Here is a 21,147-nt window from a genome sequence, read left to right on the forward strand (position 1 = left end):
AAGACAAACATGAAATTAAATAAGCTTATGACCAACTCGCATGCACTGATTGCAAAGGCCAACATTTTACGTATATAAACAACCTCTTACGACATTATACACAGCATGAATATGGATGAAGTGACTTCAACTTAATTTATCAATCACAGTTATTGCTTGCATTGTAATAATTTAAATACGTTGTTAACGTGATTAGCGTCTATTTGCACCTGATCGACAATTCCTTTTCGTCACCAGTGCTCTGATAGTTAATAATATTAATAATAATTATTATTATATTTATACAAAGCACTAATAATAATAAGTGCTCTGATAGTTTAATAATTTTCTGATATTTCGGTCACGAAGCTTGCAATAATTACATGGATCCGGCAGACGGGCAACTGGCGAGATAGGAAACTGCGTGTGCTTGTGCAAAACATTCTACCTCATATATATAGCTTGTTTTTTATCATGTGAATGCTCCACGATTTACATTTACATGCAAATTGGAATCACCGTGCAGTGCATTATAATGATTAGTCCTAAATGACCTGACGTAAAGGCTTTTAATAATTGAAAGCTTGCTGTAAACTTAATCATTTAATGCACATTCATTCACTTTTTCAGTTGACACGCCCTGAAATTCTTGATACAGCATGCGTGTCAAGATATATTAACAAATGGTCAATAGGGAACTCGCACATGTAGGTAGCTAATTTTACGATGACGCATATCAACTCATCTGACGTACGATGTCAAACATGAGATTAGTGAGCGTCGCGATGACGTCTTCTGCAACGTTTTTAGAAAGGAGCCTTGCGTTAAAGTCCATTGTGAAATACAGTCTTTTTCTGTACGTATGGACCGCAAATACAAAGGTGCTGTTGTACCGATGGAAAGAATTGTGTCTCGATATCCAGCCAAGCTGAACCTTGTCACCCAAGCCTTGCAAGAGGGATGAAACTTCACCCATGTTCGTCAACGAATACCAGAACTGAGGATGAAGAGGCGGCGATGCAAAGAATTCGTCCATGTTAGAGTGGTTGGTTCCTCTCTTCACATCCAGAAATAAACATTCGTCCAGCGCCCTATGCTGGGCAATATAATCCAGCATGTTAGTCTGGACATCATGAGCGTATTCCAGAAACTGGTGAACGCTGCTCGAGGCTGTGTCCATCACAAGGGAGATCGGTCCAAAATGACAGCCAAGGGCGCGACTCGAATCGCCATTCCAGTACCGTCTCATGTTGATGGCGTTGAAGCTGCATATTTCAAACAACCGCTGCTTCACGCCTTTCTTCTTCAACATTTCCACAAGGGTAAGGTTCACCAATGCTATGAAACCGGAATTAAACCGTATGTTCTCTTCCCGAAAGAACTTCATGAGTTTCTGGGTCTGATCCTTGGAAAGTCTGCGAACAATACTTGATGTTCGATTCCGCTGCTCCTCAGGTGAAATAGGGAAAGTGTCCGTGAAAATGCTTCGAAACTGCGAAATTCTCGCGATGTCCCTTTCAATCATTTCCCTTAATTTTGGTTGTTTCTCTAAAAACGCATTCCTCTCCTGAACAAGACGAATCGTTTCTGCGCCATCGCTGAATTCTCCAATCTGTTGCGAGCAGTTAGGAACCTTGCCTGCACACGCTGTGACATTCAGGAGAGATATCAGTTGTTCGCACGTTTTCAGCGAAGTAAATCCATCGGTGATCGAGTGATGAAAAGTAAGTAACAACGTTGAGGTATGTGAGAATTGCTCAGCGACTTCCGGCAACCAATGACGACTGACACCGTCTACAGCAACTTTTTCTTGACACTCAGAGTTTTTTGAGTTTGCTCTTGTTTTTTTGTCGGTTTTTTCGACAGGTAGCGAGGTATTCTTTTCGGCCTCAGCTTCGGTGTCTTCCACATACTCGACGAACGGAAGCCACACGGCGCGCCAAACAGGGCCTTTGCTCGACACAAACGACGTCGTTACCTGACGTTCTATTTCTTCTGCTGCGTTAGTGTTCGAAGAAATCTGTAACATTAGTTAACTATAAATAAATAGTACATAAATCAATCCTTGACTTTACTTTGTGAAAAAATCTGTACCATAAGTTGGCTATATATATTTGATCCATTAATCAGGAATTTACGTTACAGTTTGAAGGAACGCAACTTTACTATACATGATTAGTACATCATTAATGTGGAGACGTCAGCGATCGTAAAAAAAGCTGCGACTGATGATAACTATACGGGATTATTTCATTATTAATGTCATTATATGATTGCTTAAAAATATCTAGTTAGATAAGTTAATTTAATTGATTGGTATGTCAATAATGTTGAGACGTCAATGATCGACAAAATTTTTGGCGTGAGTCGACTGTGAATCAACTAGTGCCATGAGCTGAATGCGAATACACATTACACGGTACGTCAAGCATGATATATATACAGGCAAAAAGTTGCCTGTATATTAATGTCATGTTCATACAGCAAAATTTCAAGCTTTAATCAAAATCTTATAAAGCACAATGATGAAAATCAAGCCTTACGATTAAGCGGTTTATTACTCACGCTAAAGTCTACGGACTCCTGCGCCATGTTCCGGAACCAAAGCTCCCCACCACGTTCAACAATACAAAGTCGCAGGTGTGGGCAAGTTCTGTTCAGAATAAATCGAATGTACTCAAATGTTTATTGTGCATGTGTAATGTGTGGTTATTTTGCATATTTTGATTTAATACTGAATGAAAAAAATACGAAAAGTAAAGAGAATTTGTGGGAATTTTAGTGTAGACATTGACAATCTAACATGACTTGAAATTTATAGGTACAACACAATAGTATGAATGATATCAGTGAAGGAGATAACGGTGGAATCCTTCTTTCATGCATGAAGCAACATATTATGAATCCAGTGACAAGGCAACGCTTTGCAATGAAAAATCGATTTAACGAGGCATCAAAACGGTCGTAAGAAAACGTTCCATCAAAACGACTTCAAGAAAACATAGGTAACACCGTAACGGCCAGTAGAAACTGTTTTGAGAAATCCTGAATATAACTGATAACTGTTGCCTGATATATCAAAACGATGTTTAGAGATCCTATCCCAGATTGCCTGATCCCTCAAAACGGGTTTCAAAAATATCGAAACGGTTTTCAGAAATCATAAAGCAGGTTACCTGAAGAGAGCCGACAGAGCAGAGGTAATCTGGTCCTCCATCAGAGCCTCGGCGCTGCAGAGACCGAGCCTGTAGCAGCAGAGTTGGTGCTGGTGCTTGGCTTGCCCGATCTCGTGTACCACCTCACCGGGGGACAGCGGCCTAACCCAAGCTTCTTCCTCAACCATTGTGCACTTGACGCCTACAGGGCTACCGCAGCAAGGGCTTGAAAGTTCAGAGCTGAGGCCGTACTATAAAAACTCGATTGAGTAGTGGCCTTAGTACACGTAGCGAACTTAGTACACGGAGCGAACTTAGTACACGTAGCGAACTTAGTACACGTAGCGAACTTAGTACTCGCAGCGGCCTTAGTACATGAAGTGACCTTAGTATACGAAGCGGCCTTTGTACAAGCAGGTAGTGGCCTCAAAAAACGTATCGGCCTAAGTACACGTAGATCCTGATTACTAGTCTGTGATAGTGGACTTGCTTGAAATACCCTATGTCATTGACTGAATGCCCCTAAATGCTGGGCCAATATTACACCTAAAAACCCCTATATATTGAGTATTTTCGATAGTAGGGCTACCTCCACCTAGAGGCTGCTGTAGAACAGTCAAGTTTTTACAGGCGATATGTTTCTGAGCTTTGGCGACGATCAAGCGCTACCACAATCTTGAAGAACATTTCGACTGTTCAAAAACCAGCACGAATTAATATATTACTTGATCTCATCCGTTGATTTACGCCACCTTGCGAATTTTTCAATGTTCTTAAATATGATGTCACTAGTTGTATGATTTCTTAGCGTACTTATTAACTAAAGAGCTGCTCACAAAATTTATGATTAGTATAAACAAAAAAAAATGTAAAAAATATGCACACACGGCGACCTTGGATCTGGTGAAAAGAAAACATGCCAGCTATGCAAAGCTGACTGAGCTACTTTATTTTTTTTTAAACACTCGAGTTATCATAACTTCAAAATACTGGCGTTGCAATATTCCCAATTTCAGTGTCAAATTGTCGGAATATATCGACCAGTTCTGAAATTATTTTTCGTAATTTGTTTTTCAATAGGATCGTTACAAAACTTCAATGCAGGTACATTATAAGTTCTATCAGCATTTTAACGGCCATATTCGATGATCTATCTACATCTCTTTACCCGGTTTATAAAGAAAACGTATTGTATAGAGCGTGAACGTAATAAAATCTTTTCAAAATTTATTGAAATCAGTAAACATCATCAAGCGACCACGAAAAAGCACAGCTAATCACTGCTAATTAGTTAATTGTTGAACCAATGACCCACTTCAGTCAAGCAACTAAATCCCTAAATTTGTTCCAGCTCAGTAAATAAGTGTTTAGCATTAATTTTTGTGAAATTTGCTTGTAAGTAAGTAATGTATCATGAAACCAGTGTATTTTCCGTCATTATAATCACTGCCCCGTCATGCCATGTCAAGGCTACGGTGGATGTGATAATGCATAATGATGCATAGGATTGAGCATCCCAGCTAGCTAGCTATAGCGATGACTTGGCAAAACATTCTCACCCAAAACCTTCAAAACAAAAGTCATTGATTACATGAAATTATAAATGATTAAGCGAGAGAAGTTGTAATTTTGGAACGAAAGCAGAGACACACATTGTTATTATTGGTTCACAATATTATCATATGATTAGGAAATTCAATCCACACAATGGTCGGAATAATGCATAAACAAGAGGAACATATAAATCTACTTTTTCAAAAAACTGAAAATATGTAGGTTGAATGCGCAGCAAGAAAACGAAGCTATGAAGAGCAAAATATCAAGGTCAAAATACAGTAGACCTTTGATATATTAGTTAGATGCACCTTTTTTCACTGTCACTAGTCACTTTTGTCCTAGTTGGTGGATACACGTGGCTCACTGGTATTAATTAGTAATTAGGATGATGAACTCGGGATTAACAACTATTATTAATCTAACAGGCCATGGGCCTATTTCTTCAGTGCCAACACTTCTTTTCTATTCCAATAGGTTATTATTTTATAATTTATTCATAATTCCCGAATCACCAAGAGTGCAGAGGCTGCATCTCGCGCACGCATAGAGGTCTGTGAATAACAAGTCTATCATTCGGCCTATCATTCCTTAGTTTGTATGCAAGTCAAGGTCTTTTTACCATCACTCGAGGTGACTCTCCTTATCGGCGCTAACTGCGTGTAGAATTCCTGATAAGACTTTGATAAATTCAGGTGCTGTGCGCTTCAGAAAATATCTTATGCGTTGCTAACACGAGGAGATTGATCTCGTCATCCACATGTATAATATAATATTAGGAAAAAGTATTTAGGAAAGAAGAAAAAATCATAAAGAGCGAAATTATCACTCAATCAAACTGCCTTTGACTAGAGACAGGTTGATTAAGACTGAAAGGAATATAGTGAAAAGAATTGCAGCTGTAAAAGGCAACACTACTTGCTACGAACAATTAATCACAGTACTTGATTTCGTCAAATATCACTGATATATAATAAATTCACTTTTTTACCACCCTAGAACCGTTTTTATCCAGTCAATTCAAGACTCACAAATTTATTTTGTAATGTTTATATGCAAAATATTAGGTATTTAAAAATCAACCTACACAATTGGCGTTGAGTTCACGGTCAAAAATATGAATTAAAAGAACGTTTTCAAGTTTTGTACAACTCGCAATATACATGCACATAATTCATGATTTTTCTCAGTGAAATACGAAACTTGAGAGGCAGTATAACGATTATGAGCGTCGGGTACACTCGCAGAAATGAGCGAGAATTTGTACGAACATCAAAGCACTTTTTGTTCGTGTCTGGGTCATCTTGATTGAATTTTACCCGGCAAAATTGTTTTCCAATGCTAAGTGAAGCACATCAAAGTGTGATATACTTTATTGTGTACACTAAAATCTCACCAACGCGTTTCACTATTGGGACAATTTAACCTACTGATTTTCCTAAGTGCATGACGAGAACGGGTTTTACCAACCGAGCGTCGAGCGCTGCAGGCCAAGACTGGACTTCATTGGGGAAAAACAGCTGACGAACACGTGACTGATGGATAACTTTAATGCAGCATGACATGCTTCGTCACCCTGAAATATCCTGAAATATTAATGTGCAGCATGACATGCTTCGTCACCCTGAATCATTTGTGTGCAGCATGACAAGCTATATCATCAAACAATTTTTTTTTGTGTAGCATTACAAGCTTCATCATCAATCATTTGTGTGCAACATGACAAGCTTCATCATCTTAAATAATTTGTATACAACACTAGCTACATCATCTTGAATCATTAGTGTGCAGCATGACAAGATTCACCATCACGATACATTTTCGAGCAGAATGATGACATTGAACCTGTGCAGAAGCTACAGTGCATCAATGCAAAACACCGACGGTTGCTGGCAATGAAACAAATCTAGCATCACAGTGAGAAAAATACACATTATCACAGTGAGGATAGCACATAACATCACAGTGATGAAGTTGATGTAAATAATTTTCAACTATCTGCCTAAGTCAACAGTTACGACACTTAGGAAACTAAAGGTAACTTTGCTTCAGTTAGTGCGGACCAATATAATAGTACCAATAATAGATTACTGAAGTGAATACCTTCAATTAAAACTATAACAATTTTAGCAAAACAACCAGAGGAGCTGTATCGCCATCGCTATGCACAGCGCGTTCTCTGCGTCTGCTTCTTTACGATGCTCATCCAGGCACCGCGGCACTCCCTGCGCTAGCCTCCGAATATTGATATGTAAAATACCAGCAATTTTTCGTGTGCTAATACATTACGACTAACCCATGAAAATATTGCACATACGTTTTACTAGATTTTCACTCAATCATGGCGAAGCTTTAACTTAAATCATACAGTTGTGAATATTACTATCCATAAATATTATTTATGTATTATGTAATACAAAAAATAATACGCTATGTTTGTTTCGCAAGTACAAATTTGAGTGATTGAAGCCTGGCGCAGGAAATGCATCGGACGCTGTAATGCGGGCGCGTGTCCGCGATACTTTGATCACTACATATTTTTATTTTAAACAATAAGAAAATTCTATTCTTTTTGGTGGCATTACGACACCTGGCATTTAAGCATCCGTGGTGACGTGCCAATGATGCTTGAATACTGCAATCTTTCCGATCAGGAATATGAATCCGGCAGTAAATAAACTCATCAAGAACACCAATTAACGAAACAGTAGAAAGGGTAAAGTGTTTTTAGAAAATCAGCCATTCAAAATAAAATAACTTCGAGGGACACTACACTAGGTCTTAGGGTTTCAAGCGGAGAATGAAGGACGATATCACAGGGCGAAATAAAACTCAGTCACACTTCCATGCGTTTATTCGAGCGTCACAAAAAAAAAAGATATCGATTCGTGCTTGGCATCCAAGAAGAAACCATCAACAAAAGGTTGCGAGTAGCGGATACAAAATTTGGTTTACACAAGTAACGAATATCAACTGCCCTAGGTAGCGTGGTACCTAATTATTTCTATAATAAAACGAATTTCAATACTGCTATTACTCAATATCATCGATAATTTGAAAGCTCAGAAAACGACAAGTAAATTCTAATTATATTGATTGAAAACAGTGATCATTAATTTTAATGGTTATGGGCTTACAAGTGCGTCGTAATTTTGAACAAGTTTAAGCAACAAGACATGAAATTTATCACAAAATGTGTGCAAAGAAACACTCAGAAACCACAAGCTGATGAAAAATCAACTGCAATGTGGGGAATTGGACATTGGGAAACGACATTACAAACGATAATGGACGCAAGGTTGCAAAAGATAAACAAAGGGAAAGAACGAGAAATTGCAAGGCGAAGATTAGCTGCAGCTGCGTAGTTTGCTTTGGAATTTCTTAGCTTAATTAGCTGTAACGCAGCGGTAATATGGCAACGGACTAGAAAAAAATCCGGTAACGTAGTATTTGAGCCACAACAATAGCAATTCAGAACAAATGGTGAGTAAATTGAAGAAAAAAATGGAATGGGAATTGATCACACTACAGAACATGGTACAGAACACAGGAGATACCGTACAGCAAATCAAAACGAAACTAAAGCAGTGACTTAAATCTGAACCTGCGGAGCAACCGTCAGAACTGGAGAAAGATTGCGCCGTTTGCAGGAGTCCCAATACTACCGGGACAACAAGGCAGCCACAGTGTCAGCGACTTGAAGCAACCTAGAGCAAGCAGTTATAAATAGTTTATTTTACATTTTTAGTAGATTCATTTATAGTATGATGCAACACCTACAAGACATTATTAATGAATACTATAATAAAATATTTGTGACATGAAATTTCAAACGGTTACAATTGAACTCTAATCTTATGTTTAAACTGAAAAATGAATTAGAAGTAGATTTTTTAAGACCTTTATCTGACAGTTGAATACAATGTTGAGTTCAAGCTTTTGTAAAATAATCTGATTTATGGGTTTTGATGGTACATCCCTTGCTGATAACAAAATGCCATTTTAGCATTATAATGGTTGCGCCGCTTAAGAGCACGCACATATCACTCCACTAGAAGGAAAGATGTCGCGATGCTATACAACTGAGGCGGCGAAGCAGTGCTGCTCCCGCAGCAACAGCTGCTGCTACTCATGCAACATCACTGGTTGTGACTTATGCAACACTCTGGCTGGAACTCATCTCAGCTCTCAAGTCACTCATTTCAGCAGTTTCAGGTCACCTGTCTCAGCAGTGTCATGCTCATTCTGCAAAGAAATAATATATTTCATGTTTTTACAAAGTTTATGCCTCATAATAGTTAACTATTTTTGTTTTAACCTCATTGGTGTTGATGGCCTAGACACCTTATGCTAGGCCTTTGCAATGATCATCCATGCCTGCAGAATAGAAAAAATATAACTCAGTACTCACTGCAGTGAGTGACAGAGAGCGCATTTTCTCGTCGACGAAAATTTGAGGTCACGGACCGACGGACAGACAGACAGATAGATGGACAGACAGATAGATGGACAGACAGACAGATGGACATGGCGAGCACAATAGTGCATTTTTTCCATAAATGAGAAAATGCGCTAAAAAGGCACCTACTCTATGAAGAGGAGAATTTCCTAGGTCACACTTAGGGCAAAACTACACACTGTACTTATCACACCCAGCACCTCTGCTTTTAGATAAAACTGTAGATGTAGAATAGTAGATCATGCTTGAAGAGAACTTCACCTCACCATCAATACATTCATAAATTGGCATCACTTGGACAATCAAGTAGTAGCTGACCATCACAGTTCTGCAACCACCTTGCCCACAACCATTTAAGCTTCAAAATTCAATACATGTTCATGCATTAACTCCTGTATGTGCAGCATGAGGGTAACTAATTTTTCTTTCTCATCTCTCTCATTGGTCGTAGTTGTTTTCTTTTTCAAATTTCTTGCTCTGAATAAAATCTTTCTTTGCACCTGTAATCACAAATAGTAAGTGAAATAATTTTGCAAAGAAAATTTGAAATTTTACATGACAATATATAAAGCCAGGAACAATTAAATTGAAACGAGTATCATGGATTCCGATTCTATGAGTTAATTCATATCCCAACAAGCAACAACTTTAATTGCTTTAAAAATTTACGTAATTCTAAAGTTTTGTTAGAAGAGTGCTTGGCTTCTCATGAGAGTATATAGCAACAATAACACTTACCTAGCTTGGCAGCTTGAATATCCATGCTACCAGGTCTCTGATAGAGCAAAGACAGAGCAACAGAGCTGGGTTATGAGGGCCTATAATCTTGAGATACGAGAATGAGCATCAGAAGATGTGGAGATATTAGAGCAAAGGAGTGCTGGCAGGCAGTGCAGTGGAAAAAGGACAGAGTAGTGGGTCAATGTTCTATTGCCCTTGGGGAAAACTAAAGCCCTAATATTTATTACTGGATCAGGTATAAACTATACTAAGGCCATGAAAAAATAAACTGCTGATAGGTGTAAGCTAGGCACATTGTTATTATAAGCGTTTGAAGAGGTCAAGCGGAAGAGTTCATTGCTGTAGTCCTGATCTGGCTGCATCAATCACAGTGGTCATTGGTTACTGTTGCTGCCTGTTGAGAGCAGAATAGAAAATTGATAATATTGTTACTTCCAAAACAACAGAGCATGACTTCATTGGCATTAAAATAAAAAGATAGGCATTACATGGAATTTAATTTTATAAACATATACCTAGTTAGTTGTACTGAAATTCTAGATAGGAATTTTCTCATTCAGTATTGAAATCTAGCATCTCTAGAGTGGCATGGTTTTAATAAATTTGGGATATCACAGCCTGATTTTACTCTTTTGTAAGCAAATGGTATAATAGATACAAGCCTACACTGCTACAAGGTACAAGCCTAAGATAATTCACCTGGTAGGCTAAGTTGGAATCTTGGGGCTCCATTCTGCATTAAAAATGGTGGCAGAGGCTGGTGAGTGGAGAAAGCGTTCTTATTCTACAGTTCTAGACTTCTAGTTGCAGCTCAGAAAGGACATAGATAATCCATACCTGATGATTTATTGCTGGCAAAAATGAAAGTGAAGGATATTTCCAAACTGCTACTAAATGAGGAATGATCAGCAGGCTTGCACCCTGGGCTGGTGGTTTTCACTTTTGAAAACATTCCTAATTTAAAGTTGATTGTCAGGAATTTGTCCTTCAGACCCAATGATAAGACATAAGAGTGAAACAGTCTTAAAAAAGTTAACCAATGTCAAGTGAGCAGAAACTACAAAAATGAAAAAACTCTGGCAGTCAGTGCAGAAAGGTGTGGAGATGGGGTAAGCGTGGAGGTAGAGTTATGCTGTGTACAAAGTGTAATAAACAGCGCTGTGGCGTCAGGCGTAGGCCCCGTAGGGAGTTACTTACTGAAAATTGTGAGATTATGCGGCATGGGATAGAACTGTAGGGTGCTTTTAAATCAGGGTTGGTGATTTTTCGATTTTTTTTTAAAAATCAAAAAAATCAAAAATCAATGATTTTTTTATTTTGTCATGATTTTTTTATTTATTTGATTTTTTTGATTTTTTCAACTTTTTTGTCTTTTAGAAGTGTTATTTTTTATGTTGCAATTAGCCTACTAACAATAACAGTATATGGATCATAATGGATGGCTAAAAAGGGCACTTATTGCCTTCAATAATGGCCAACAGGCCATGGTGGTGTTCACCACTTAGGGATTTTTGGGTAAACAATTATTGGTACGTCTAATCATTAGCTTTGTAAAGTTTGTATGGAGCAAGGTAATGAACTAAATATTGACCATTTAACTGGCTTCAATATACAAAAACACTTCAGGAATACAGATCTTATAAACATTGAAGAGTCACATAACAGATAGGTAGCTGATAGCACAGTGCACAGCACTATCAATAGATCTACTAGTTTTATGTCCTATAAATCTACCAGACTCTACCCTCTATACACACTGACTAGTAGGGACTGAGTGACTGACTGCACTGTTCCCATTTAATTCAAACCTATAAACCAATACCGGTACTAAACATAAACTGAACAATAACCAAACAAACCTCATACGACTTGAAACGAGACTTAAGTTATGAGAAAATCTAATACTGTTTGAAATAAACATGTGCACAATTCAAATATTTTATATCCATTCACTGCATTTAATTATTTTATATATAGTCTTATAATCGTAATTGTTTTGTTTCTAATTTTAAATTCACATATTTAAAGATTGAAATTAAATATTTTAATTAGAATAGAATGGTGTTTAGAAGTCGCCCTCACACCCTACCACAGCTAAGGGAACGGATTATTGCAGCAGAGGTTATGGCCATACCTCGCCACATGTGTGAATGTGCTGTATAAAACTTCCAAGAACGACTCCAACAGTGTGATGCAGCTAACAAACCCCATTTTCCTGATATTGTTTTCAAAACATAAGTATTTTAAATGGTATGTTATGCTAATCTTGAAAAAAATCAAAAAAATTGAAAAAATAAAAAAATCATGATTTTTTTTATAAAAAAATCAAGTGATTTAATCACATGATTTAATCATTTTGATTTAATCATTGCCAACCCTGTTTTAAATGCAGCTTAGAGCAATTGTATTTGTGGCTAACTTCTCATTAGCTCGCTGGTTCATTTCCATGATGGGAATTTGTACTAATGGCTTTTAGCAAATACGGTAATCACTTAGGTGTTAGGAGTTAGGCTACTCTGCCCTGAAGCAGGCTTGCACAGGGAAAGGAGTAGTATGAAAGATATGCTGGTATTGGGCAATGCTGGCCAGAGGCCTCTGGCTCTGGCATGCATCCCTCACGGCCTCACCTGGTGGGCAGTAGGCACTAACCATGGCCATATAAGATTTAGATGATAATGTATGATATTTGTGATGTAAGCAAATGTCTTGGACAAATTTATGGCTGGTGCCGGGCCGGACTCATGCAACCGATGCGCCCATGCATCAAATCAGCCAATGGTTGACGCCACTCTTCGGAGCTACTACCATGGTTTAACTATACAAGGTTGACTCACGAGTATTTTTTTATTGCTTTCAAGACTTTTGGTATGAACAGATCACACCTCCCAGCCTGAGCACAACTGGGTTTCCTTGTACTATATTGCCACTCTGATTTCAAAGTAGATCTCTAAGGCCTCTCACGGTCTCACCACCAGTGGTTGTTGTATGGAAGGAAGTACAAAAGAATTAGGCACTGGAAATTTTTCAAAGGTTGTTAACCATGTAGCATCCCAACAGGTACTGTCCAAGGTGATGAATTACTACAGTTCTTCTTTTTTGAGGGATATCTCCTCCACCAAGAGCTGAGATGAGGTTCCAGGAGATCAAAAGATTCTCCAGAGCTGAGCAAAACTCCCTCCTCTGATCAGTGAAGAGCGAGCAGTGCAACTGTGCAAGTCTGCAAGATGAAGAGACTAATTGTGTCTTCCACATTACACTCAGGGCAGATACTGGAATTGGTTTGATTGAAACGGGCCAAGTGAGCCCTTACACCAGCATGACCAAGACGCAGACGGGCCACAGCACATTCAACCGAGCGAGGTAGTGGTCCATAATCCACATAAGTTACCATTCCTCCCAAGCTCAGCCTGAAGGTTCCTTTCCCCGAAGACTGCACCTCCCCTGAGTCCTGACCACCAAAGTGCTCAATATTCCAAAAATTTTGACTTCAACAAGCAGAGTCGCTCTCCAAAACACAAACTGTATCTTGCAGAACAATCATTTGAGTGTGCAAGGTTTGCCATTCTGTCAGCATCGACACTTTATCAAGCCCCTTGGCCTGCATAAGTTTTTGGATTTGAGTGACAATTGAGCAATAGGAGCCATCCAATGGAGAAGACAAAAGCTGCAGTGCTGCTTTCGAATCAGTCAGTATCAGAATGGGCTTGTTTTGCAGCAATACATTGGTTGTAGCAAGCTGCATGGCCTTGTATATTGCAAACAGCTCAGCCCCCAGCACAGTGTGCGCTGGATTCAACAGCCACCCAGTGGCCAAGCTGGTGGACGGTAGATAAAGGCCAGCAGCAACCGATCCTGTAGCCAAACGCGATCCATCAGTATAAATCTGTACATGCTGAGGATAATGTTGTCTGCAAAAGTCTCTAAAGCAGTTTTGAGCGATTTCAGGAGGCACACTGTTGACTGCAGAGTTTAGTAGGTCCACGCATATGCTGGAGGACAATTCAACCTAAGGTCTCCTACAGGCATGTATGTGTACCTGAGGGCCCACTTCATGAATAGAAACAAAAATCTTAGTTGCAGTGGAGGAATAAGGCTTTCAACTTGCAAAGACAATACAGGCATAGTGCAACGAGCGCCCAAAATGTATCTAAGTGCTGAGTTTTGTACAGTTTCCAGCTGATTTAAGAGCGACTTTGAGATGTTTCCCAAAATTGTGGAGCCATACTCCATCTTGCTTCGAATGAATGCAACATATATTCTGCGCAGCAGCTGTCATGATGCTCCCCACTTCACTGAACTCAGCGCTCTAAGTACTTGTAATCTTTTTTGGCAAGATATGCGAGTCTGTCTAACATGCTCTTTAAAAGTGAGATGAGGGGAATCAAAATAAAATCCCAATACTTTCTGATGTGCCACACGCTGAATATTTCTGTTAGAAACTCGAAGTGTTACAGCTGGAGCAGTACGGCGAGATGTGAAGACTTGGTTAAGCTTAACACTTTACTGGGTTAAGCTTGAACTGCCAGCGAGTGCACCACTCACCAATCTCGTCCAAATACCGCTGCATGCAGCAACGTGCCTCGAGTATGGATGGTTTATTCACAAATAGTGTTATATCATCTGCATAACCGACCAGCTTCACATGAGGAGAGAGAGGGAGATCATGGACCATCACGTTAAAGAGCGTTGGTGAGAGCACAGCCCCCTGCGGTACACCAACTCTTACAGGCTTTGGTGCAGATTTGCTGACTCCAACCTGCACCTGCACAGTTCTATTTTGGAAGTAGCTGTACAACCAGGCCAGCATCTGGTCTCCCACTCCAATACTATGCAACTTAAAGAGCAGTCCCTCATGCCAAACACTATCAAAGGCTCCTTTGATATCTAGGTATACAATAAGACAGAACTCCCGAGAAACACGTGCTGCAGCAACAGCATTCTTAATCAAGTGTAGAGCATCTATTGTGCTTTTTCCTTTTTGAAAACCCAGCTGCAGTGAAGAGAAGACATTTTTCTTTTCCAATGTATACTGAAGACGACTCAGTACCTTCCGCTCCATGATTTTTCCCATGCACGGCAGAAGTGTAATTGGTCGGTACCCAGACACTTGCTCCGGGGGTTTACCTGGTTTTGGAATAGGCACAACAATTCCATGCTTCCATGCATCAGGAACACATCCAGAGGTCCAGCTGGTGTTCAATAGGGAAAAAAGCTCTCGTTTGCATCGTAGTGTTGCCTTTGAAAAGAAAATGTTCATAATTAAGTCATGGCCAGGAGCAGTGTTCTTGAGCATTTTAGGTGCTTGAGTGAATTCACCAGCTGTGAAAGGAACACAGTCATAGTGTTTTAGCTTGGATTTGCGTTTCACCACCTCTGTGATTGCTGCTGCAGGAGGAGTCATACCAGGAATAACTGGTAAAAAGTGGTCAGAAAATAATGTGGCTTTGGAAAGGTCATCATCATGAGCAACCCCAAATAAGGGATATGAAGTGTAACTTATTGGCCTACCCTGAATACTATGAATTTTTCTCCAGGTCTCCTTGGTGGTAGTGGATGAGGAGATTTTTCCCACATATTGAATCCAGCTCTGACGTTGCTTCTGTAGTTTTAGGTTCTGAGCTACTGCCTCACAACGCTTGTATTCTATGAGGTTTGCAGGAGTGGGACTGCGCCACAATCTTCCTTTTGCTTGACGTCTTAAGGCAACTGCTTTAGAGCATTCTCCATCCCACCATGGCGTAGAAAAGCGGCAATGTCTCTTCCCTGAGTTTTGAGTAATTGAGAGTGCGGCTGCTTTCAAGATGGCATCAGACAGGTAAGAGCAGCCACAGGCAGCATCCCTAGGACCACACTCAGAAGTGTTCAAGGCATCATCACGGGCCTGTTGGTAGAGGTTCCAGTTAGCTTGGTAGAATTTCCATCAAACTGGAACTTTTTCCAAAGATTGCACAAGCCTAGTTCCTATTTTGCAACTTACCGGGAAGCGATCGCTACCCAGATCTGGTCCCTGGGTTAAGGAAGCTCTTGTGGACAGATTAGGAGTGAGAATCACAAGATCCAGGCAGGACATGGTACCACAGCAATTATCAATATAAGTTGGGAAGCTGCCATCATTCAACAGGCAAACAGACATTTCCTCAACAACTGCCTCCAGAGAACGGCCAGTCATCCAACAAAGGATGGCTCATGCAATCTGACCCATGTCTCACAGAGACATACCACATCTGGTTTCAACTTGTAAAGGTACAGCTTGAACTCAGTGAGCTTCCCACGCAGGCCATGACAATTAAATTGTATTATTTCCAATCCTAACTCTCTTCTGGGATGCCTTTGCAACTGCTGTGATTTTATTGAATAGCTCATTGTGCTTCTTTGCTTGTGCTTTTCCCCTTGCTTTTTGCTCTAATTTGACCCATACATTTAGATGCTGCTAGTTGTTACCCTAACAGGAAGCTCTGATCTTCCTGGGAGTCCAGAGTCTGCTGATTTCATGAGTTGTGGGGCACTCAAGTTGCAGGTTTTAGTGACTATCCCTGGTACAGAAAGGCCTCGATCAGTAGCTGCTGGGCAAGCCGGAAGCCATTCCCCTTGCAGAACATCACTGACCTCCTGTCCAAAGGTATTTCTTATTAAGCTAATTAAAAGCAAGGATCTCTCCTTGGCCCCTTCATTTAGCAAGTTTATGTTAAAGACTTCATGTAAAAATTTTCCCAATTTGATTGAGAACCCAGTCAGAGATGCACGTATTGTGTCATCAAGTCGCTTCTCACTTGAAACAAGTTCCTCTCTCATAATTTTGCGAAAGTCCTCAGTCGGCTTGTTTGCCCTGTGGCCTTTATCTGAATCCAAAGTAAAGTTATGTTTGAAAACTGGTTGACTCTCAACTTGATTTCCTCTTGTTAGTGGGATCTGCACAGGCTCAAAACTTGGGCAGGGACCCTGAGACTGATGAACATCCACAGTTATCATTCTAGTATCAAGAGCTACCCCAGAAGAGCTGGAAACTGGCCTGGCCTCAATTGATGCTTGTGGATGGGGAGCCTCATTAGGAGTTTGCTGCTGGAGTGAGTCTACTTCCTTGACAGCCTGTGCATATGTCCGTCCAGTGGCACGCAGTTTTTCCACAGCAATTGCTTTAGCAATTTAGGGGCACTCTAAGAAATTTGCAGCATGAGCTCCATTACAATTTGCACACCTTTTTTGGCTGAGGTGCATACAGAGTGTTCATGAGGTCCAGCACACAGTAAACAGCGTCTGGGAGAATTACAGCCCTCAGCAAGATGTCCCAGTCTTTGACATCTATAACACCTCAATGGAGGGGCAACAAAGGGTCTCACTGAGTAGGAGACATATCCAATTTTGACTTTATTGGGCAAATTTTGGCCATGGAAGGTAATCTTCAATGTGGCAGACGACTCTTGATTACCATTTTTAAACCTGTTCAGACGAATTATATTAGAAATAGCCGTATTTTTGGCACTGGCGAGTTCCATAATTTCTTCGACGCTAACTTTTGGGTCAATTGGTCCAAAAACACCACACACCCGCACATCTGAGCCTGGCTGGTAACAGCAAACCGTCCACTTTCCAATCACAGATACTGATAGGTAGTTAACAATGTTTTCTCCTGTGAATGAGGAAGACTCCAATTATGAATTATCCAATACAACTAGCTGGCGACGTGGATTGGGATTTGGGACGCACAATCAAATCATCCAGAGACCCAAAAGGTGAGCTTTTGATTCCCTGTGGCCTGTGCAAGTCCAATAGGATCTTTGAGAAATGTCACAGCATTTGGACCCTGAGGTCTGATCAGTATTGTTCTTCCATGGTTCCACCCCCAGAACTTTGCAGGGTAGCATTGGTTGGAAGCTTGACCACCTTGACGTTTGTCATGCTGGTGCTCTTTGCAGAGCCGCTTTGTTGAATTCTATTGTTTTGCGCTGCAGGACGCTTCACATTTCCCCTCTGAACTCTCACTTGACAAGCTCTTTTCTCTATTTCTGCGCTTTCGTCCAACAATCTGTGCCTCCAAGGCTCCATAGGAGTTGCTTCAGTGATGCTTCCACAGTCAGTTTCAGATTCTTCCACTAAACCATCAGAAGCAACAACCTCATCATCCAGACAATCACTTATCATTACATTTTCCTTACCACCATCTTCATGATCTTTTTTTTTTTTTTTAGTTATTCTTATAGGAGCACTGGAGACTAGTCCATATAGCCCCTTAAAAAAAATTGAACAAATAGAAAAAAACTAATAAAATAAATAAAAATTCAAAAAATTCAAAGCAGACTGGCAAACCTCAGAGGCTCAGAGGCCAGGGCCCAGAGGGAGAGAGCCAGTTGCGTCTGAATGTATTAATTGTAGGTTTGAGCAAGGGATTACAAATAAATCTGAATATCTATAGCTTCAAAATTCGCCGGTTATTTCAAGGAACGAAAATTACACACGTGCTTTCGCCACGAACGCAACTGACTTTCTCCAACTACCGTATAAAAAGTACATGAAGTCGGGGTGAGCTCCGGTCCGCGTTTCCTTAACACCTCTTATCTTATAATTGCTTTCGTTATGTTAGGTAGTTAGTTTTCGATTTTCGAAAAAGTCCTGAGTTACGTAGTTACTGTTCTATCGAATTCAATTGAAAACAAATCCTACCAGTATCACTGCTGGGTGACATTAATCATCAGAATATTTTGTACGATGCTTGTGAGTTATGGGAGTTTATGTTGAAATATTGAAGGCACATTGGAATTCAATTAATTAATTAGTCCAATAAACATCTTGGACGGAACACACGAGTCTATGGCCCTTATGCTAATTAGGGCACTAGCACTACGAAGTAGCGCTACGCACTACAAGCCGTAGTGCCTACTAGTGCGACATGGAACACTACAGTTGGTATGCTAAATAGGGCGCTAGCACTATGAAGTATCACTACGCACTACAAGCCATAGTGCGGCATGGAACCCTACGGTTGGTATGCTAAATAAGGCCAAAAGCATAACGCGCACTACAAAAATCTGAAGTGTCGTACACACCGCACTTCACGACCACACTACGGTATATTTAACCTTGTTTACTTCGTCAGCTATGGATCTGTTTGGCTTACAGCAAAGGCATCATCGCGTAAAAACCTCAGAAACTACATGCCATGAATATAAAAAAGTGTACCGCTTCAGTGAACAACATGTTATTCTTATGGCTGACATTTTCCTTGACGAAACAGATGAACAGCGTAGAAGTAGAAAATACTTTTCTTGTTTTTGATACCATGTTTCGAATTTTTTTTCTGGAGTCATTTTGAATTCTTCTGAAAGAACTTTCCATGCTTCTCTCTTTTGTTCGATGTCTTTGGGAAGCGTGGACTTTAAATATATGATGGGGAAGGTGCGCAGACGCATTGCGAATTTCAGCTCACCGAAAGCCGGTAATGGGGTGGATAGCTAGAGGTAAGCTTAGCCCAAGTCCATAGTGCGATTCATATACCTTCCCGAGCGTAACGCAGCCGGGCATCTTCACGGCTTTCGACACAAAGCGCCCACCACAACAGCGCCGTTCAGTCAGAGGCCGGAGCGCAACATGCCCTACCGCAACAGGCTACTCCTAACTTAACTTAACCTAACCTAACCTAACCTAACCTGCGCCTTAGTTGCGGTAGGGCCTGTTGCGCTCCGGCCAGTTGTGCTCCGGCGCTGTGAAGCAGTGGCTGTGTTGTGCAAAACGGATTTACTGTTAGCCGGAGTTACCCACAGCTCATTGATCTGAGGCTATGTGTAGATATTGCATGCTGATGGTTGGCGTTGTACCCAGAGCCTGTTTACGCGTCAATTTTGTTACCCACGGCTGCGCTCCCGCACCCGCTACATATTTAAGTAGCGATACGAGGTTTTGCCGCTACAGCGCTACCGCTACATTTATAGATAAAGCCTTTAGATTTTACTTAATAGTATCAAATATTATTTGAAAACCAGCATGATACATATATCATGCTGGTATATACCAGCATGATATATGATAAACCAGCATACATATATATAGCATGATACATAATATAAATAACAGAATAAAGCTGTACGAAAGATTTCGATGTAATGTTGTCAACCTCAGCCTGTTACTAGTGTCAACATGTTAGTTTTTGCCAGAGGTGGGCAGTAGCGCGCTACATTTAGCGGTAGCGGTAGCGGCGCTACATTTAAGCAATTGTAGCGGTAGCGGTAGCGCCCACTACATTTAGAGCATGTAGCGGTAGCGGTAGCGGGCCTAGCGGCCGCTACATTTCAAAGTAGCGCTGCACAGCTCTGATTGTGCCCAAACCAAGTGATTTGAAACGCCGTGTGGTCACCAAAACTTGAAAGGGATAAATATTTAATCGAAAGTGTTCAAAAACTTGCAAAAAGGAAAGGAAAAAAATATAACTCAGTACTCACTGCAGTGAGTGACAGAGAGCGCATTTTCTCGTCGACGAAAACTTGAGGTCACGGACGGACGAACAGACGGACGGACGGACAGACAGACAGACAGACAGACAGACGGACATGGCGAGCACAATAGTGCATTTTTTCCATAAATGAGAAAATGCGCTAAAAAGGAAAAATTCCGGGCTTGAAGGACATGTCTTACGAAGACATAAAAGATTGTGAAGCTTTCAAGTCTCTGTTATCGACGTATAACAGAGTTCAATGGTGACCTCACTAGAGTATACAAGACTATCCTGTATCTGTATTATTCATGGTTTGTACAAGGACCCAGAAGGATTAACATATATTGAAACAAGAACCAACACCAGGAGCCATGGCTATTAATAAAAAAACTGCGTTGCAACTCATCTACGCGACAACACTTCTCGCTTCGAGTCACCTACATATAGAGTAGAATAGAAGTGTCGGCACTGAAGAAATAGGCCCATGGTCTCATGGAATAGCCTCTCTAATGACATCGTTGACGCGCCGAGTACGACCGCATTCAAGAACAGACTAGATAAAGCTATAGATAAATATAAGTTTAGACTTGAAATGCCTAGCACCATATCGAAACTGGTGGAAGTCTAGAAACTTTTTTAAACTAAGGTCAGTTTGAAAAGATCCGGTCAGAGGTTTTTAGATCTCCTGTGAACAAGTCACGAAAAATACAAGAATCGGCGACAGGTCACATAGGGCTTATTCATAAGCGCACCCATCATTATGATATGAGGATATGATATAAAATGTTGATTTGCTTGGTATGCTATGGAATTGGTATTATGCTTTTTCATTAAGC

General features: G+C 40.4%; 1 protein-coding gene across 1 annotated transcript; it reads right to left on the reverse strand.

Annotated features, from left to right (window-relative positions):
- LOC108678955 lies at positions 1 to 3,979 on the reverse strand. Its single transcript, XM_018167454.2, has 3 exons — positions 3,156 to 3,979; positions 2,545 to 2,632; positions 1 to 1,999 (listed from the first exon to the last, which is right to left on the reverse strand). The coding sequence occupies exons 1-3, from the start codon at positions 3,320 to 3,322 to the stop codon at positions 716 to 718; spliced, it is 1,539 nt and encodes a 512-aa protein (XP_018022943.1). The 5' UTR covers positions 3,323 to 3,979; the 3' UTR covers positions 1 to 715.
- Positions 3,980 to 21,147: the final 17,168 nt, after the last annotated feature.

This window comes from Hyalella azteca, unplaced genomic scaffold (assembly GCF_000764305.2).
Source record: "Hyalella azteca isolate HAZT.00-mixed unplaced genomic scaffold, Hazt_2.0.2 contig1623, whole genome shotgun sequence".
NCBI classification, from domain to species: domain Eukaryota; kingdom Metazoa; phylum Arthropoda; class Malacostraca; order Amphipoda; family Hyalellidae; genus Hyalella; species Hyalella azteca.

What these genes read in the sequence shown, in the direction of transcription:
- LOC108678955 (XM_018167454.2), bottom strand. Translation starts at nt 3,322, where the DNA reads ATGGTTGAGGAAGAAGCTTGGGTTAGGCCGCTGTCCCCCGGTGAGGTG. An exon ending in GCTCTGTCGGCTCTCTTCAG is followed by an intron (nt 2,633 to 3,155) that starts GTAACCTGCTTT and finishes TATTCTGAACAG; the next exon opens with AACTTGCCCACACCTGCGAC. An exon ending in AGGAGTCCGTAGACTTTAGC is followed by an intron (nt 2,000 to 2,544) that starts GTGAGTAATAAA and finishes CTAATGTTACAG; the next exon opens with ATTTCTTCGAACACTAACGC.